The sequence below is a fragment of the Dryobates pubescens genome, chromosome 8, assembly GCF_014839835.1.
Source record: "Dryobates pubescens isolate bDryPub1 chromosome 8, bDryPub1.pri, whole genome shotgun sequence".
In the NCBI taxonomy this organism is placed as follows: Eukaryota; Metazoa; Chordata; class Aves; order Piciformes; family Picidae; genus Dryobates; species Dryobates pubescens.
The window spans coordinates 18,808,396-18,824,592 of NC_071619.1; the positions used below are offsets into that span (position 1 = coordinate 18,808,396).

Here is a 16,197-nt window from a genome sequence, read left to right on the forward strand (position 1 = left end):
GTAAGGCTGATGATGGTACCCTCTCCTGCAGCTCCTCCAAGGCTAGTGAATGCTGTGGGGTACAGCCAAACTGAAGCAGTGCCTCACCTCCACTATGTTTTGCCACACAGAAGGACTGCAGGGAGCAAAGACAAGCCACCCCACTGGACAGTGTCTGCAAACATTGTGCATTTGTCCTCTCACTTTTGTTTTTTCTCTTTAAGTTCAAAGCAATCTAACACTATCACCAAGCCACAAGCTTCCCAACTCATTTGCTATATTCAGGCTTATCTAAATAGCACAACTCTCATGTAGGCAGCAGTAATGATCTCTCTTCTACCTCAGAGATGACAAAGAACTGAGCAAAATGCCCTACCTCCACCCCCTTGTCCACACTTCTCTCCTAGGAACAACAAAGCCATCACATTTCACCTGGCAATGAGCTAGCATGATGTGAAACTTGTGGCAGTATCTTTCCCCCTCACCCCCCTAAAAACTCCAAACCTCATCCAACTTTCAATTTCAACTCACAGGCAGAAAAGTGACAGGTTGACAGTGTTTCTACCACTATCTACAATCCATGGTTTTCCCCTACTACCTGTTAGGAGCTCCCTTTGCTCAGATCTTCTCCCACCTCCCATTGGGGACAATTAACTCTGCATGCTCAGCTTGGAAAGCATGAAGCCACACAGGGCTGCCGGCAAGAACAATTGGTTGCTTTGCCCATGTCTGTTCATGGTCAGGCTTGGACTTCCCAGGAGGTAGCAATAAACTCCAGAAAGAGCAGTTTCTGCCATGGGGTAGTTACAGATCCCATTTTAGGTTTACAGGCTCTTTTTATCTCTCCTTGATGGCAAATGAGATTCTTGTCTCAAATCTTTATCACAGCCCCTCTGCAAGCTGAGGGCTGGAGAAGGAAGGCAGCACTACCCAGCCTCAGAGGAGCCACCAAGTCAAAGCTTGGCACTGCCCCAACCCAGAGCATCCCGGGAGTTCAGCCAAACTGCTGCTCATTAGGTTGCATGTGGCAATGCACCTTTCATCCAAAAAGAGAAACACATGCAATAGCAAGCAAGAACAGCCTGGAAACACCAGCAACAGCAGCTGTAGTAATGAGGTTACTTTCGTGCTTGTGCCAGCACTGTGGCAGCCCTAGGTGAGAGCACAGAACAGAACCCTTGCCCCTCACCATGGACCCTTACCAGTTGAACCATCTATCAGTGCTGTAGGTGGCTTGTGCAATTGCAGCCCAGGGTATTTCAGCTTAGAGTCCAGATTGAGTAGAAGCACATAGGTATCACTCCATACCATGTTCCCAGGTGGGGCAATAGTATACCTGTTCACGATTAAATGAGCAGGCATCTCTGTTTTCTTCAGAAAGAGCAGAGATTATTGCTTCTATAAACATGCTGGAGGGCCCATTGCCTACACCAAGCTCTTTGAGCTACTGGCTGCTCTTACTGTGGTCCTGGCACTCACGCCTGTTCCAAATTCTTCTTTTATCACAGGGTTGGAGACTCCATGGACATGCACATCTGTCACATGCTGTGCAGAGGAGGGAAGGCACTGCCTGGAACCCTGTGGGAAGATTAAAATCAATTGCTGATGGAGGTTGATAGGGATCCAGAAGTATGTGGAGACCACTGCGCCAGTACTGAGAAGGAAAAATCTTTTAACTCTTGCTTGAACGACATCCTGTTACAAGGATTGCAGGTTCACATTAAACCAAGACTGGAGAACTGCCACACAAGGGAAAGAATATAACTTTATTTTAAAAAATAATAATTTAGCACAAACCAACAGGATTCCAGAGGTTTGATCAAAGCAGGAAGAACAATATTTACCCACAGAACTTAGACCAATTTCATTGTCTTGTAGATGATATTTTCAGTGCCCATCCCTGTCCACAGCTCTACTTCAGATCCTCACCTGTACATAAAGGAATCCTGACTCCTGGGGCTCTTGGTGACAAGGCAGAGGAGAAATTGTATGTGCTGTACATGAAATGCTATTCCTACTGCCAGAGCCTCCACAGAAGATCAAAAAAAGACAGAAGAGCAACACCAGCATCTAAACCGATGTGCAATACAAAGGGAACAACTTACACTCCTCCCTGGAAGTCTACTTACCCATGCCCCATTCCCAGTATCCTGGCCAAATGCTTCCACCCACGCCTAAATTCGTGTCCCCGCCCTCAGGCTCTGTACACAGAGGTGTACAGGCCTTTGCAACACCCCTCCTTCCCAGCTCTCTTCTCATCCAGACCTGCTGATCTTTTACCTCTCTCCATGCCTGCATGCTGTACATTTCTTGGCACAGCAGCAGTTTGTTTCACAGTGACAGGATGTGCCCTGGAACACACTGAGCCACTACTGCAATTTCTTCTCTTCTGTGAAGTGGCCTTTCACGCAACTGCCGTTCTGATACACAGGGCTGGCCCCCTTCCTTCTGCACCACACCACAGATTTGTAGAGGACAAATCCAATACCGGCCAGACAAAACAAGAGAAGAGCCAAGATGTCCAGGCAGAAGTACTCATACAAGGAGAGATCGTAGACAGCAGGGCGAAGATAGGGTGCCCCATCGTGACGAAGGATGTACTCCAGCCAATACACTGTCCTGTTGAGAGCGTGCATCGGTCTGTCCAGGTGCAAAGCTGAGATGAGCTTGGCTGCTTTTCTGTAGCTGCAGAGCAAGAAATCAAGAAGTTATCTTTCTGACAGAAGCTTCCTATCTAAGAAGTGGTCTGAGGTGTCCAGGGCTGTTTTCAAATACCAAATGATAACTCAGGGGAATGCAAAATTTCTTCCAAGAATCTCTTCATATATGCCTCTGAAAGCCATTCTGAAGGCAATTGTTAGCCATGGCAGCACAAAACAGAATGTACTTCACTTCATGCTTTGTTAACAAGACTGACAGTTCAGCTCTCAAATCCGTGCTCAGTGGTTTCATGTGCATTGTGGTTTTCTGAGGGCAGTTTGCACCTAAAGGCCTCACCCAGCATCAAGCAACAGCTGCACACCTGATGACTGGTCAAATCCTTCAAGGTACTGAGCTGTAAAGTCTTAACAACTTACAGCTGAGAACTTCTAATAGGTAACGCTCTCAGGCAGCATTTCAAACACTAGCAGTTAAAATTTTCCTGTTACAAAGTGGGACTCTTGTGTCACTGTTCTGCAGCAGATCTGGGATAGAGCAGAGTATCTGGTTGTCAGAAGGAGCAGGTGGAACATTATTTGCAGCTCACTCTGCACTGTGTTTCTGCAGAAAGCTGTTTGGACAAGACCAGAGAGACCTCAAGGTGAGGACCAAATATTAGGACATTGAGGCACTAATGCATCTGGTCAGCTGAGCAATGCTTGCAAATCTGCTTGATCCAGCAGCCACCACAGGCTGTGGTAGAGGTCAATACAGGGACGTACTAGTCCCTACATACAGCCTGCACCAAGGAACATCTTGATGCTTCTGGATGCCTCACCTGGGATCAGAGATAACTGTGACAACAGCCTGGTAAAGATCCTCTTCTTTTACTCTGCTCCAGTCCATGAGGATACCCATGCCCTTTGCCTGCACTCTGGTCATGATGTCAAACTGGTCCCCATAGAAAGGGAATCCCACCACTGGCACACCATGATAAATTGCCTCAAATATCCCGTTCATCCCGCAGTGGCTGACAAAGGCTTTCACGTTGGGATGGCCTACAGGCAAAGAAACAGCAGCAGGTCAGCATCTTCCACAGTGAAACAGGGCTACTGGTGGCTTCCTCAACACCCAGCATTGATACATGCTCAGGAAAAATCAGGTATGCTGAGCAGAGAGAATGCTACCCTTTGGGAACACATCTGCCTTTTGGCAGTCCAGAGATTGCAACATAGCACCTGCAGGAGAAGCAAGATAGTGGCCAAGATGCATTTTCAACCAGGTGTTAGGTGAGGACCGTGTTTTGAACAGATGAAACTGGCAACAAGCAACAGACTTAGGCCCAGTCAGGAGCTGTTGTCCTTGTATGCCTTTGCTGTGTTTTGGGCTAAACTCCAGGGATGCTGCTAGCAGCACACACAGACACAGAGCCCAGCCTTACCTAGCAGGTCATTCTGGGGCAGCCACCCCATCATCAGTGTATTCTCACCCAGGTTTCTTGGCTTCTGCCCAAAGTATCTGTGGGAGGAGATAAAGGAGAGGGAAGAAAGGGAAAAGAAATACATAGAGAATAATTATACATTCAATCAAATCAAGACATGGCAAGTAAATTCTGTGTTTTGAGAAGGACACCACTCAACACTGATTTTCATCAAACTTGAGTTAAAAGGAATCCCATTCCCTCCTTACCTCCACACCACCCTCTGTGGGAGACGAGCAAAAGCCCCAGCCATCTTCTCCACCAAATCACTTGGAAGAGCTCGGATTCCAATGCCAAAGGAGACAACAACAACACCTGCATCTGCTGCCTCCACCCAAAGACGCAGACCCTATGGGCAAAACACACAGCTGCCTTTGAGTCTTGTTGGAGAAAGGCCCTTCCCACTGTTGCCTCTGCCAGCAGAATGTTGTCTAGAGAAAGGATGAAACCAAATTCACCAGGAGCACAAAACTACACTGTTTTCACCAGGGAATGATCTCTAAAACCACTGGGATTTCTGCATCCAGCCAGCCAGAAATTACTTGAGCACCTCCCGGGCTTGGGAGCTTGCAGGGAGGTGTCCAAAACTTGCATCTCATAGCATTACCTCCTCTTCGGGAGGCAACAATTGCATCGCTGAGTAATTGCACTCTTTGGTAAGGAGGGCTCTGAAAACACAGGGCCCACACAGGAGCAGACAGAGCAGAGAAGGAAATAGGAGTAGAAAAGAGGAAGGCTATTTTCCATCACCACTAAGGCAGGAGGCCTTTTGGGGTATCTAGCCATAGGCTGATACAACAGGTGAAACATCATGCGGGCAGAGGCAGGGACACCTTGCTGGAGATTCTCCACAAACTCTCCAATGTTGAAAGCTCCTGGAGGCAGCAGAAGGTTTTGCCATCTTGCCAGGAAACCTCTACCTATCCTTGACAGCTACTTGAAGGTAGCAGATTTAGCCCATGATCACATTGCAGAGAAGTAGCTACAGCTTCAACAAAACCCACAGTTGTTTATCTTTCATTTAGAGGCTACCTGTAATGTCACATAAACAGCTAAGCATCTTGAACAGAATTCATGCATTTTTCAACCAGGGCCAGAAGGCTGGAGGGAGAAGAAATTGGCTGTCATAGCTGCTAGGGAGCAAATACATATTTTTCTCTTCTATGTCAGGCTGGGCTGACATATGGATTCTGTCCTGCTTCAAGTTTCCCATGTGTTACATCAGGATTTCAGTTTTACTCTCTTGGAGTATTTGTCCTTTGCTGTATGCTTCAGGGACTCAAACCAATCTATGCAGGAATGTGTAGAAAACCCTAAAACCCCAACAGCCAAAAGTAAAAAAACCCAACAAATTTTAATTTAGGGATTTTGTAGGTTGGTTTGGTTTGTAGTTTTTTGGGTTTTTTTTCCCTTGAGTTTCACATCCTCTGAGCAGTACAACCACTAAAACTACTAAAGAAAAGAAAGTGCTGCTTTTACTTTCCTAAATAAAAATATGATAACTCATAAACAGATAATGACATTATCCACTGTAATTGAGCCCTAAAGTTGCTAGGGAAGCATGGCTGATCACAAAAAGCTCTCACCAGCTCTCAAATACATACCTGAGTCCTAATTAGAGGAATTTAAAATCATAGTGTTTCAGCTGTAGGGAAATAAACACCTTACTTATGTAACTCTACTCCAGTTAAGCTGGGAGATTCCTCAAGCTACCTCCAGAGTTACAGAGGCCCTCTTTTCTGCTAGTGTCCTGTAAAATGGACACAGGTATGTCTACCCACTAGCATGACAGCCATTGCCTGTTGTAGGGCTCCAGACTTATCTCCATCATTTCCCCTTAGGCACTCTGGGATCTGTTCTGGAAGCTGTGAAGCACATGAGTAATGCCCCAGCAAACAACTCCCTTCTTTACAAGCCAGGCACGTATGCAGCCAGATTGACCAAGCCAGTGTTTTGCAAGAGCTGTGAGGCAGCCGCTCAGACACAGCTTTTGGAGCACTCTACACAGGTTGCATTTTCTGCATGCTGTGCCACATGGGAAAGGGTGATGTGCCACCATATGCATCTGGAGAACTTCAGTTCTAAAGGACCTGACCTCACTTTTTCCTTTCAACTTAGAAAAAAAATAGAATTAATTTAAATTAGATAAAAATGGGACCTGTGGTTTCGGTTAAAGCTGCCATCAAAGATCTTGACAGGCCTCCAGTAATTTGAAACTAGAATCTTATGTCCATCATGTCACTGCTCAAGTGTAATTATCCAGGTTTATTTCCCCACAGTGTTTGTAGAAGTAGTAATGGGAGGAATGGCAGACAGGTCCTGTTCTGTTGCAACCTCATCTTCATTTGGAGGCTTTAAGAGCTTGTGCCCTCTGAATTTATTGCTACGGATAGCTCTGAATTTATTATTAGAGATAGTGAAGTACTAGCCAGAGAAAGCCTCTGGGGTTACTGGAGCTGAACCTTGAGAAAAAGGGGATGACGTAGGGTTTTGTATACTTTGGGATTCCACATTGAATTTCAGGAAGGAACAAGCACAGCTCTCGCTATGGGTTCTTAAGCCTACAAGCTTGAGGGCAGAAATTCCCTGTGTGAGAAATAGGATTACAGAGGAAATTCTGACATAAATCGGTGATGAAGCAATGAAGACTAAATGTTCTTCCCATTTCCGCTTCCAGTATCAGAACAAAGTAGTCATGATCAGGACCCAGGGACAAAGCTGCCAATTTAGGACTTCCACACACCATTTTACATGGAGAGTGAAGCCAAATCCCACTTCAGAATGGACAACTTTATTCTACATCCTCACTGCAAACCACAGTCCTCAGTGTTCCTTGTCTCTCTGCTGTACCCAAGCACAAAAACACATCAGCTTTCCAGGCTCATGGGGCTTCAGAGCTTTGACAAGGTTCTTCAAAATATTTACACTGCATACTCTCCAGGTTAAAGTGCAATCTCAACTCAAAGCTTTTCCACACTTACCACTGGAAGGGGCTTTGCAGGCTCAGCAAGGATCCCCCCTGTGAAAATTACATGGGGGAGTGTTGGACGGGGGAAGTCCAACACCACATCATTACAGAGGAAGAAGAGACTAGTTCCATGGACAAGATCTAACATGGACGTCTTGGGCTCCACCCTGTGTTTCTCCATGAGGCGTTCAAACTTGGGCAGGATGACCAGCTTTGTAGCAATGCGAGTGATCATGTAGACTAGGAGATTCCAAGTCCTACCAAAGAAGCCCATCCTGTCTGTCATCAAAGAGTTGAACTCAGGGACGTAGGCAACAGGGGAAGTGGCACCAATTTCTGCTGGGAACCAGAAACCAGTGGAGATCACAGCATATTTGACATGAAGAATATGGGCCAGGATAAAGCCACACATCTCATTGGGGTCCACCAACAGCAGATCAAAGTGCTCATGCTGAAGTTTCTGCAGAAGGGTAGAGTTTCCCAGCACTAGGTCACAGTTTTCCAGGTACTTCTCCAAAAAGGAGAACATCTCCAAAGAGGTCATCTTCCCTTGGAAGACACGTTTTATCTTCTCCTGCACCCAGGCATCTGCGCTTTCTGTGCTGAAGATACCCCAGTACCTCTGCAGGCGGAAGCCAGGCAGGTGCGTTTCTATATCCCGACCCTCATGAAGAAGCAGCACAGGATCGTGGCCCCGGTCAGTCAGTGCCTCTGCTACTCGCATGAAGACTCGCAAGTGGCTGTCAAAGACTATGGTGGGCATGATCAGCAGCTTGGCACAGTGAGAGGTCTTCACACTGAATGCAGCCACTAGGAAGAGAAAAGCAGCAGGGCATGGTAGCACCTTCATCATCTTCATTGCTGAAAGGAAAGAAACAAGCCATTAATATAGCACAAAATGCTTTGTCCTGAACTCAGGCAACTAACAACCGGGACTGTAGCAGCAAGCCAGAAGCTCATGAGCTGAGAGAGAAGAACAATTTGGAGTTTATCACTGGAAAAACAAAATTAAACAAAACACAGAACAAAATCAACCAAAACCCACAAACAAATGAACAAAACCAAACCAAAATAAAAAACACACCAGCAAAAAGCAATGAAAAGTTACAGAAATAGTAGTAAAAAATAAACAACCAAAGACAGATTACAGAGTGTACCGAGAGAGTTTTCCAGAAATTCAAACCTTCCTCTCTATGCTCCTAAGGTGAAAGAACTAGCAGACCAACCTGCAGAAAATGAGAAAGGGAGAGTGGCTGGAGGAGATTGGCTGGGTCACAGCACCAGCAGAGACATTTGCCACTCAATTCCCAGTTACAGCTACAGAACCAGTGTAGCTGGATTGAATTTCTCTTTCTGCCCAGACAGAATGGCTGGCTCCCTCTGAGCCCTTGATCTGTGTTCGGAATCACGGGGGGTCTGTAGAGCCTGACGGGAATGCTGAGAGACACGCTCCAGCTTTGGTCCTTTCAAGGCTGGCAAGCCACCTTGCTCAGAACAGATGGAACTGGAGAAAGTCCAGGTCACATCAGGACACTCCAAAAGGAGCCACAGTCCCAAAGGTCATAGCAGAAGTCTGCATGGGAAGCTGCTCTACTGTGAATCAGCTGTAGGAGGATAGGGAGTCTCCAGGGAAAGGGGTGGGAAGGAAAACCAGGCACCATGATAAAAATGCACAGGAAGGGGGCAGACCCAGCAAGCAGCTGTGAGATTGTGCGCAACACCTGTGACACACTGATGCCCCTTAGTCACACTCCTACAGCTATCATCCCATTCCTAGTTTGGTGAAACATGCAATGTTTCTCTTGTGTAAGGCATGTTGCCTCATCACTGGAAGCGAGCGCACCTCATCCACACCTTACATTATTTTGGGAGAAGAATTATGTGATAATTATTTGGGAATAGTCAGAAGTGGAGCTCTGTCCTGAGGACCCAGTTCAGACATGCTAGGAAGGGAGGAGGGAAGAAATTACAATAGCAACACTTATTGGTGAGTTTTGGATGGCCCCACCTGCTAAGCCCCAAGGGGGCTGTAGGGATGTAGTAGAGCAAAATTTGATACAAGATTTTCTGCCAGCCTCTCCACTGTTGCTTGATCAATTAAGAGGGAGGAAAGTAAGTCATGGATAACATCCTGCTAAATACAGTCTTCAGACTCCCCTCAGCAGCTCGGTATCGCTGAGCAAAGATAACAAGTGCGGATGCAGACATCAGAATAGAAGTGCTATACTCCATCCTCCCACACTCATTGTTTTCCTGGCCCACATTGGGATGCAACATAAGGAAGAAGCAGAGGAGCCACTGGCTGAGACCTTCCTGTTTCAAAAGCAACTCCTACTAGTGCTTGGACTCCCACTCTTCCAAGTCAGAGCCAAAAAGGTGGCTGTGCCTGCAGGAGTAATGAGAAAAACACATAGAATGCTCTCAGACACCAAGAGGGTGGCTGGACCCAGACAGCAAGAGCTCCAGAAGGATGAATACAAAGGTGGTGAGCTGGAGAGAAGAGAGTAGAGCCCTGCAAGAAAAGTAAGGATCTACCCAGCATCCTACCTCCCTGCCAGGGGGAACAGGCTGACCCATGCCAGCAGTACTGGCCACTATGGAGCTACAGCCCACAAAGCTGGTCTAAGGTCTCAGCCTACTTGAGAAGCCCATGTGGGATTTTTATCTTGCTCAATACCAATGAGGCTGAAGCATCTGGCCAATGCTGCACAGGAAATCGAGAGCACATGCAGCTTCCAGGAGAGAAAGGAAGGGGTAGAAGCTCTGTATTGCTGGCTTTCTTCAGCACTGCAGGAAGCTCAGGACAGGCTCCATGACAGGAACAGGTACAGGCTTGCCCTGGGGCACCTGGTAGGTCATACACATGCATGAATATACTGAGAATAGCAGGAGTGGTTTTATGTGTGGGGTGGAGTGTTTTCTCATTGGGCAACAAGTGAAAGGTGAAGAAACTGCAGGTGAAAGGAATAATTATTTAGGGGAAAAGAATTGTCACCCGTCTCCAGCAAGGACCAAGGACCTACATGCCAAACATTACTGAGACCCTCAGCTCTACTGGAGCCCTCTGGGGCCTACCAAAATCCAAATGACAAATAAGCTGTCCATCTCAGGCCTGGGGCAGGTGCTGACACAGGTGATTTGCAAACTGCTTTTAGCTGCTTCATCCCTTCTAACAGGAGGAGCAATCCCAGAAGGTGCTGGCTCAGGAACCCCTTCTCCCTGCTCCAGCAACAAGGGAGGCTGTAAATCTTGCTAAGTGGTGAGAGGATGCCAGGCTGGAGCAAGGGACCTTTTTTGCTACCCCAGCTCAATATCACTAGAGCTAATCTCTGCTCTGCTCCAACCAGGCACATCCCTGCTTTTTATAGTGTTCCTGGGGTATAATGAAGGCATAACTACAAGCTCAAAGAGCAGTTGTCTGCTCTCTGTCCCTTGTTAAGTAAGTAGTCTCTGTTAGGATCTGAGGTTGATAGCAAAGGGGGAGAAAAAAAGACCTAGACCTTATGCACACAAGGGCCTAGATGAGGGAAGGCTCAAAATCCACCTCCTCACCTCCTTGCTTTGCTTCTTGCCAATATTCAACAAAGCTTCCTGATGAGCTTTGCAGCAGGATCTTCCAGCAGGGGCAGGTGCTGTGGTCCATGCAACACTATCTGCAGCATAGGGAGCTCAGCTACCTGCACCCACTCTTGGGCTCTGGGCAGGTGGTCTTCAAGAGAAACCTCCAAACCACTGGGCACAGAAATGAGATTCTGTGAGGAGGTGAATTCACAGCTTGCACCTCAGCAGAGGTGCAAAATCCAAGTAAACAATAGATGCCACACAAGATCCAGAGCAGACAACACCACTTCCTAGTCTGTGGCCTAGAAATCCTGGGCTAGGGGCTAAATCAGATAAATAATGCAAGAAATAAAAGTGCCACTGCAAGGAGGAGGTTTGTAAAGAGAGAACAGACCCATCCCTGTTGTCATGACAAGCGCTCAGTAAAGCTAAGACAGCTGGCTGATTCACCAGGGGCAGAGCATCCCCTGACATTTTGAGCCAAAAGTTGGGATTCAAGAAAACTATTAAAAAAGCCCATGCCACAGAGGCTTTAGGTTTCACTGCTGCAGTAGGCAGGGCAGGGCTGGCCACTCAGTAAGTGCCATGACCAGAGCCAGCTGCAGGAGGGCTGGGCAGGGGGGAATCCTCATTGACTGCCACTGCAGCAGCAGCAGCACAGCCCTGTGTCTTGCACATCTGGCCACTCAGTTCCTGGGAGTTTGGTTTCAAAGTCACAGCAACTCACAGAAATTGAAATGGGAGGCAGCAATAATCAAGCAGAGAGACAACAACCTGTTTGACAGGGTATGACTTTGACATCAACTAAAATTACATCAATTCCACTTAACTAAGTGAACAGCTACAGCTCTAAAGACACATTATTTCTTGAATTCAGGTGCCTTTCATTAGGTTGAAGTACTAATGCCTCTGACAGCAAGCAGGCTTGACAAAGGAGCCCACAAAGAAAGGACAGTGAAGAGGCTTTAAGAGCAAGGGTCCTCCTGCTTATGTCTCCTCTTGTCTTCCAGTGTTCTGTATTACCTAGTTCCTGCCTAGGATTTGGAAGCCCATATCCATAGGGCTGAATCATTTTCCCTCCTGTATCCTACTCTCTCTACAGTTTTTGCTCACAGTGAGAAGAAATGTTTTCATTGGAAGCTAATCAAGACTTAACAAAGCAGCACAATTCATTTGAAGGCAGGAAAAGGCATCTTCAAATGGGTACTCAAAATGTTTCAAGAAATAAGAAACTAAAGTTTGCCTCATCTGATGGCTATGATCCTGAGTGAAACAGGTACATCTGTTCCCATCAGACTGATGACAGTAAATCCAGTTGTGGCTAATTTACAGAAGCCAAAACCCAGGGCAACCAGGCAGGTATGCAGCTCTGAGAGCAATTCTGCTCCGCAGGAAGAGGTCACACTACAAGCAGGAGCTTCTCAGGGGAAGGTTGAGTAAAAAACTAACAGATACAATGCTGCCTAAAGTAAATTTAATAAAGCATATATTGAAGCAGGGAAGTCTAACCCTCAGTTATAGCCAATCCAGCCCTTGGTGGCCTTCTGTTCTCTGGATTTGGATTATCACAGTCTCCTCCTTCATCAGTCACCTGCATAAATAACACTAATGCTAAAATAATAGTATTAATATTATGATATGCTAATATTAGCATTGCAGTTTACAAAACAATAAGCAAGTATAAAACCTCTGCTTCAAGTATTAGCCTCCCCAGGCAGCCTGCAGCCCTGAGCTTTTCAAAATACTGTTCCCACCCACAGTGAAGAGTGCTAAAAATGGGATACCTCTCCATCATTTGTTTCTTTTGCCATCTTCATGATGATCAGGATGAAACACAAAGAATGAAGAAAGCCCAGATAATCAAAAGACCAGGTCAGCAGAAGAACAACTCATACTTTGCACAACATTCTCTGCTGCTGCTTCTACACAATAGTATCAGAAAGCACTCTGCTTATCTTCACCCATTTTGGACAAAGATGGATGTAGTCCCCAGTCAATTCCAAACTATTTGGACCTTAAACATCCTTCCTGGCTCACTGGAGTTTTATGGAGGAAGTTCTACTTGTGAGGTGGGAACCTATGGACCAGCAGGAGGTTGGCAGTACATAGGTCACAGCCAGGAAATCACAGGAAGAAAGAAAATACTGGTCTATAACAACTGAGAAGAGAAATATAGATCTGTATCTCAGCTTGTGAAGGCATTTGAAACTATACATGTCTTCATGAACTTGAGCTGGGTGATGGTGTCAAACACCTGCTTTCCAGTCTGGCTTCTCATCATACATTAAATCTGATTATGTTTTTCCCCCATTCCTTATCCATGGGCTTCCTGATTGTCTTCTGAAAGGGACAGAGAGGGTTTGTTACACCATGGCTCTTCAGAGAGCCTTTTACCCTCATGGTTGCAAGATGATAGCAGCTGAGGCTGTGCTCCACCTGAGCAGTGTCAGATTTGCAGTGTGGAAGTGTTTCTAAACATTATTTATAGTCTCTTGATGCAAGAGACAGAAAGACTTGGGGTTATTTCCATATATCGATACAAGGCATAAACCCACAAGAGCACACAACAGTTCAGTGCACATTTTAAGAACAGGTTACATCTGTATGACTCTCAAGTTGAACAAGTTCTTGAGACTGCAGAGAAAACTGTAAAGATACAAGCAGACTTAAGTTTAGACAAGTGTTTAAGGGGAGTGGGAAGGAAAAGTCTTCTATTACTGCCCTGTCATTCCAGCTTCTATCTGCAGAGAAGCACCACATTAAAAAAAAAAAAAAGTCATTAAAGATCCCAGAAGGTTGTGAAACCTTGTGTAGGAAGAACTGGGGATTGATAAAGTCCTGACAGACAAGTCTGATCACATATGACAGAATTACAGGAGCAGAGAAGCTGGAGGTGAGTCTTATCTTCAGTAAGACAATTGACGCCCTCACAGAAAAAAAACTAAACTCAAAACACCAAACCAAACAGCTTCTTGGCTCTGAACACAAAAGAGGAATGAGACCTGGCTGAGCTGCCATAAAGAAAGGGTGAGGAGGGGTGCATAGGAAGAGGAGGCAGCACAGAAGGAAGACACTCCTGAGATCTAATCTCCTAGAGGAAGATGAAGCAAGTTACACAAAAGCGCTTTGAACATTTGTTCAGGTGCCAAGGCTCCGATCCTGTGCAGCTGAGCAGGTGCTTAATTCCTGCCCTTCAGTAGCCCCGCTGGTTACCGAGGTTGCTCCCACGCGTCCTGGCAGAGCCAGGTTCAAGTTGACAGCTGGGGGCTCAAACCGCTTCCCTCTCTCCTTCCCAGCAGCAGCCAGGTGCTTCTGCCATTAGCTGACCAGGTTCAGTCCGGCCCCTCGGCATCCGTCCGCACCGCGACAGACTGCCGCCCGCGAGTGCTGCCGCCGCCCGCGGCTCCTGCCCACCCTCCAGCGCAGCCTTCCAACCCCGCTGTCGCCGCCAGCACCCAGGGCCAGGAGCACCCTCCTGCTCGCATGGTAGCCAAGCAGAACGGCCGGTGGCGGGGCAGGCTCCGCAGCCCTTGGCCGCGCTCGGCTCGGCAGCGGAGAGCTCCCCAGCGTTGGCCATAGGTAGCCCAACAAGGAGGCGTCGCCGCCGCGGCGGGGCGAGGCGTGAGCAGTCCCGGCCGCAGCTGTCCCCGTATCGGCTCCTCTCGGACCACCCATCCCAGACCCCTCTGCTGCCCTCGCCCGCCGGCACCGGTGCCGGCACCCACCTGCAGCTAGTCCTGCTGGCTGGGAGAGCGGCCCGTGCGGCGATGGTGGGAGCGGAGCAGCCGCCGCCCGCCTCCCCTTTCAGGCTGACTGGCGGAGGGCGCGGGCGGGGCCGGGCGGTACAGCCCCGGCTCACGGGCCGCACCCACGGGCCGCCCCACCCCGCCCGGCCAGGCCAAGCCAAGCGTTCAGCCGCACGCAGGTAGAGCGGACACCGGGGCACAAGAGAACCGCTCCCGTCGCTAGAGCGGGCGGGGAGGCAAAGCTTGTAGCTCTCACTTGTGTCTTCTGACAGCTCAGCGTGACAAAAGGGTGCCAAAAGTATTGTTCCAGGGACTGGTGCTAGACCCTCTGCAGTCTCTGCCAGTCAGTAAGGACAAAGAGCTGTACACGCAGCAGGCAGGACAGCAACATGGAAAGGATGGCACAAAGGGGAATGGGGATGGCAAGGACAGTAGTCTAGGGCAACCATATAGCACATAGCAGAGGGGTATGTCCTCGTAGTCCAGCTCCAGCATTAACCACATAGCTTTGAGTCTTCTAAAGCATTCCTTCCCCCAGCACTTGTTGCACTTGCACAGGCAGCTGCTGATCTCTAGTAAGGGTAGTGACATTTTTTGCATCTCTTACCAAAACTTCAGTATTACACCTTCTACAGCATCACATTCAGAGTGGAAGGCTGTAGCACTGTTCAAGCAACTTGCAGTTCAGTCCAGTTGGTGATTCATAGCAACTTTCCCTGTACAGGCATAGTACAAGGAGTAAAAACCCTAAGCATTACAGCACACAAGACCTCCGCCCAGCCCTACCTATTAACAGTTTCCCTGCAGACATGCTGCAGAGGAGGAAGAGATCTAAGGGGACAAAAACTACTTAACCAGGTAGATGCACAATGTTTACATCATGTGTATAGTTTCTTGTTTTCACAGCCTGATGATAGTTAAATTATATTGCCAGCTAACGTGGTAGCAGTATTTGAGAGGAGCTGACCAGATATTCTGGTGGGAAAGGACTCAAGCAGCCTCAGTTCATCATGGTATAAGCAAATGTTCTTCTAGTTTTATCCACATTTCTTGCAGACACTTGACAGCCAGCTGCACAGGCCACCTTTCACTTCTGATCTATTACATCCACATGAGCATGTAACTAAGGAGACAAGACATGGCTGTAGAACGGTATAGAGACAGGGCTACATTATCCCCAGCCCTAATACTTTCCGTTTTTCCACCTGCTGTTCCACATTTTTAACTACCAGCTCCAGTCAGACTACAAAGGCAGCAATCTTTATTCTCAGACACATTACAATTCTCCCACTTAAAATACCCACAGTGTTTTAAAAATTTGAGACTTCCAAACATAAGTTTCTGATAAACAGAAGAGGGCAAATGGCAAGATGATGTTCAAATCCCTAGGCAGAAAATACCCTCTTCCCATCTTCCTTTGGTTTCCAATTCCTTATAGCGACCAGGGGGCCTCCTGGACCCCTCTGCACTGCAACCTAGAATCCAGGCACCAGAGTGAGATTGTGCAAGACAGAGGGGAAATCCTGCAAACACTCCTTGGAACAAGTTGCATATCATGTATTTGGGGGTGGCTCATCAAGTCTCCTCCAACCCTCAATTAGATGACACTGCTTTGTACACAAGCGTAACAACAGGGCTCTTCTCATTGTCACCCTTTGGGGAGGGAATGGGAACATGGAAAACAGGCCCCTACACAGCCTCTCTTGCTGGCTGGCAGTTTTCCATGAGATGGAATGAGCAGGTTTCAGACCACTCAGTTTCTCAAACATGTACTGCTGCTGTCCACACTGGCTACAGGCTCAACAAACTGCCCCACAAACTAA

General features: G+C 47.4%; 1 protein-coding gene across 1 annotated transcript; it reads right to left on the reverse strand.

The window, feature by feature from the left end:
• Positions 1–1,787: 1,787 nt before the first annotated feature.
• On the reverse strand, positions 1,788–14,430 carry LOC104297688 (2-hydroxyacylsphingosine 1-beta-galactosyltransferase). The gene is made up of 6 exons (XM_054163492.1): positions 14,354–14,430; positions 7,081–7,928; positions 4,309–4,448; positions 4,061–4,137; positions 3,458–3,677; positions 1,788–2,664 (listed from the first exon to the last, which is right to left on the reverse strand). The coding sequence occupies exons 2-6, from the start codon at positions 7,924–7,926 to the stop codon at positions 2,349–2,351; spliced, it is 1,599 nt and encodes a 532-aa protein (XP_054019467.1). The 5' UTR covers positions 7,927–7,928; positions 14,354–14,430; the 3' UTR covers positions 1,788–2,348.
• Between the last annotated feature and the right edge of the window lie 1,767 nt (positions 14,431–16,197).

What these genes read in the sequence shown, in the direction of transcription:
- LOC104297688 (XM_054163492.1), bottom strand. Translation starts at nt 7,926, where the DNA reads ATGAAGATGATGAAGGTGCTACCATGCCCTGCTGCTTTTCTCTTCCTA. An exon ending in CTGCAAAGCCCCTTCCAGTG is followed by an intron (nt 4,449 to 7,080) that starts GTAAGTGTGGAA and finishes TTTTGCCCATAG; the next exon opens with GGTCTGCGTCTTTGGGTGGA. An exon ending in CCACAGAGGGTGGTGTGGAG is followed by an intron (nt 4,138 to 4,308) that starts GTAAGGAGGGAA and finishes CTCCTCCCACAG; the next exon opens with ATACTTTGGGCAGAAGCCAA.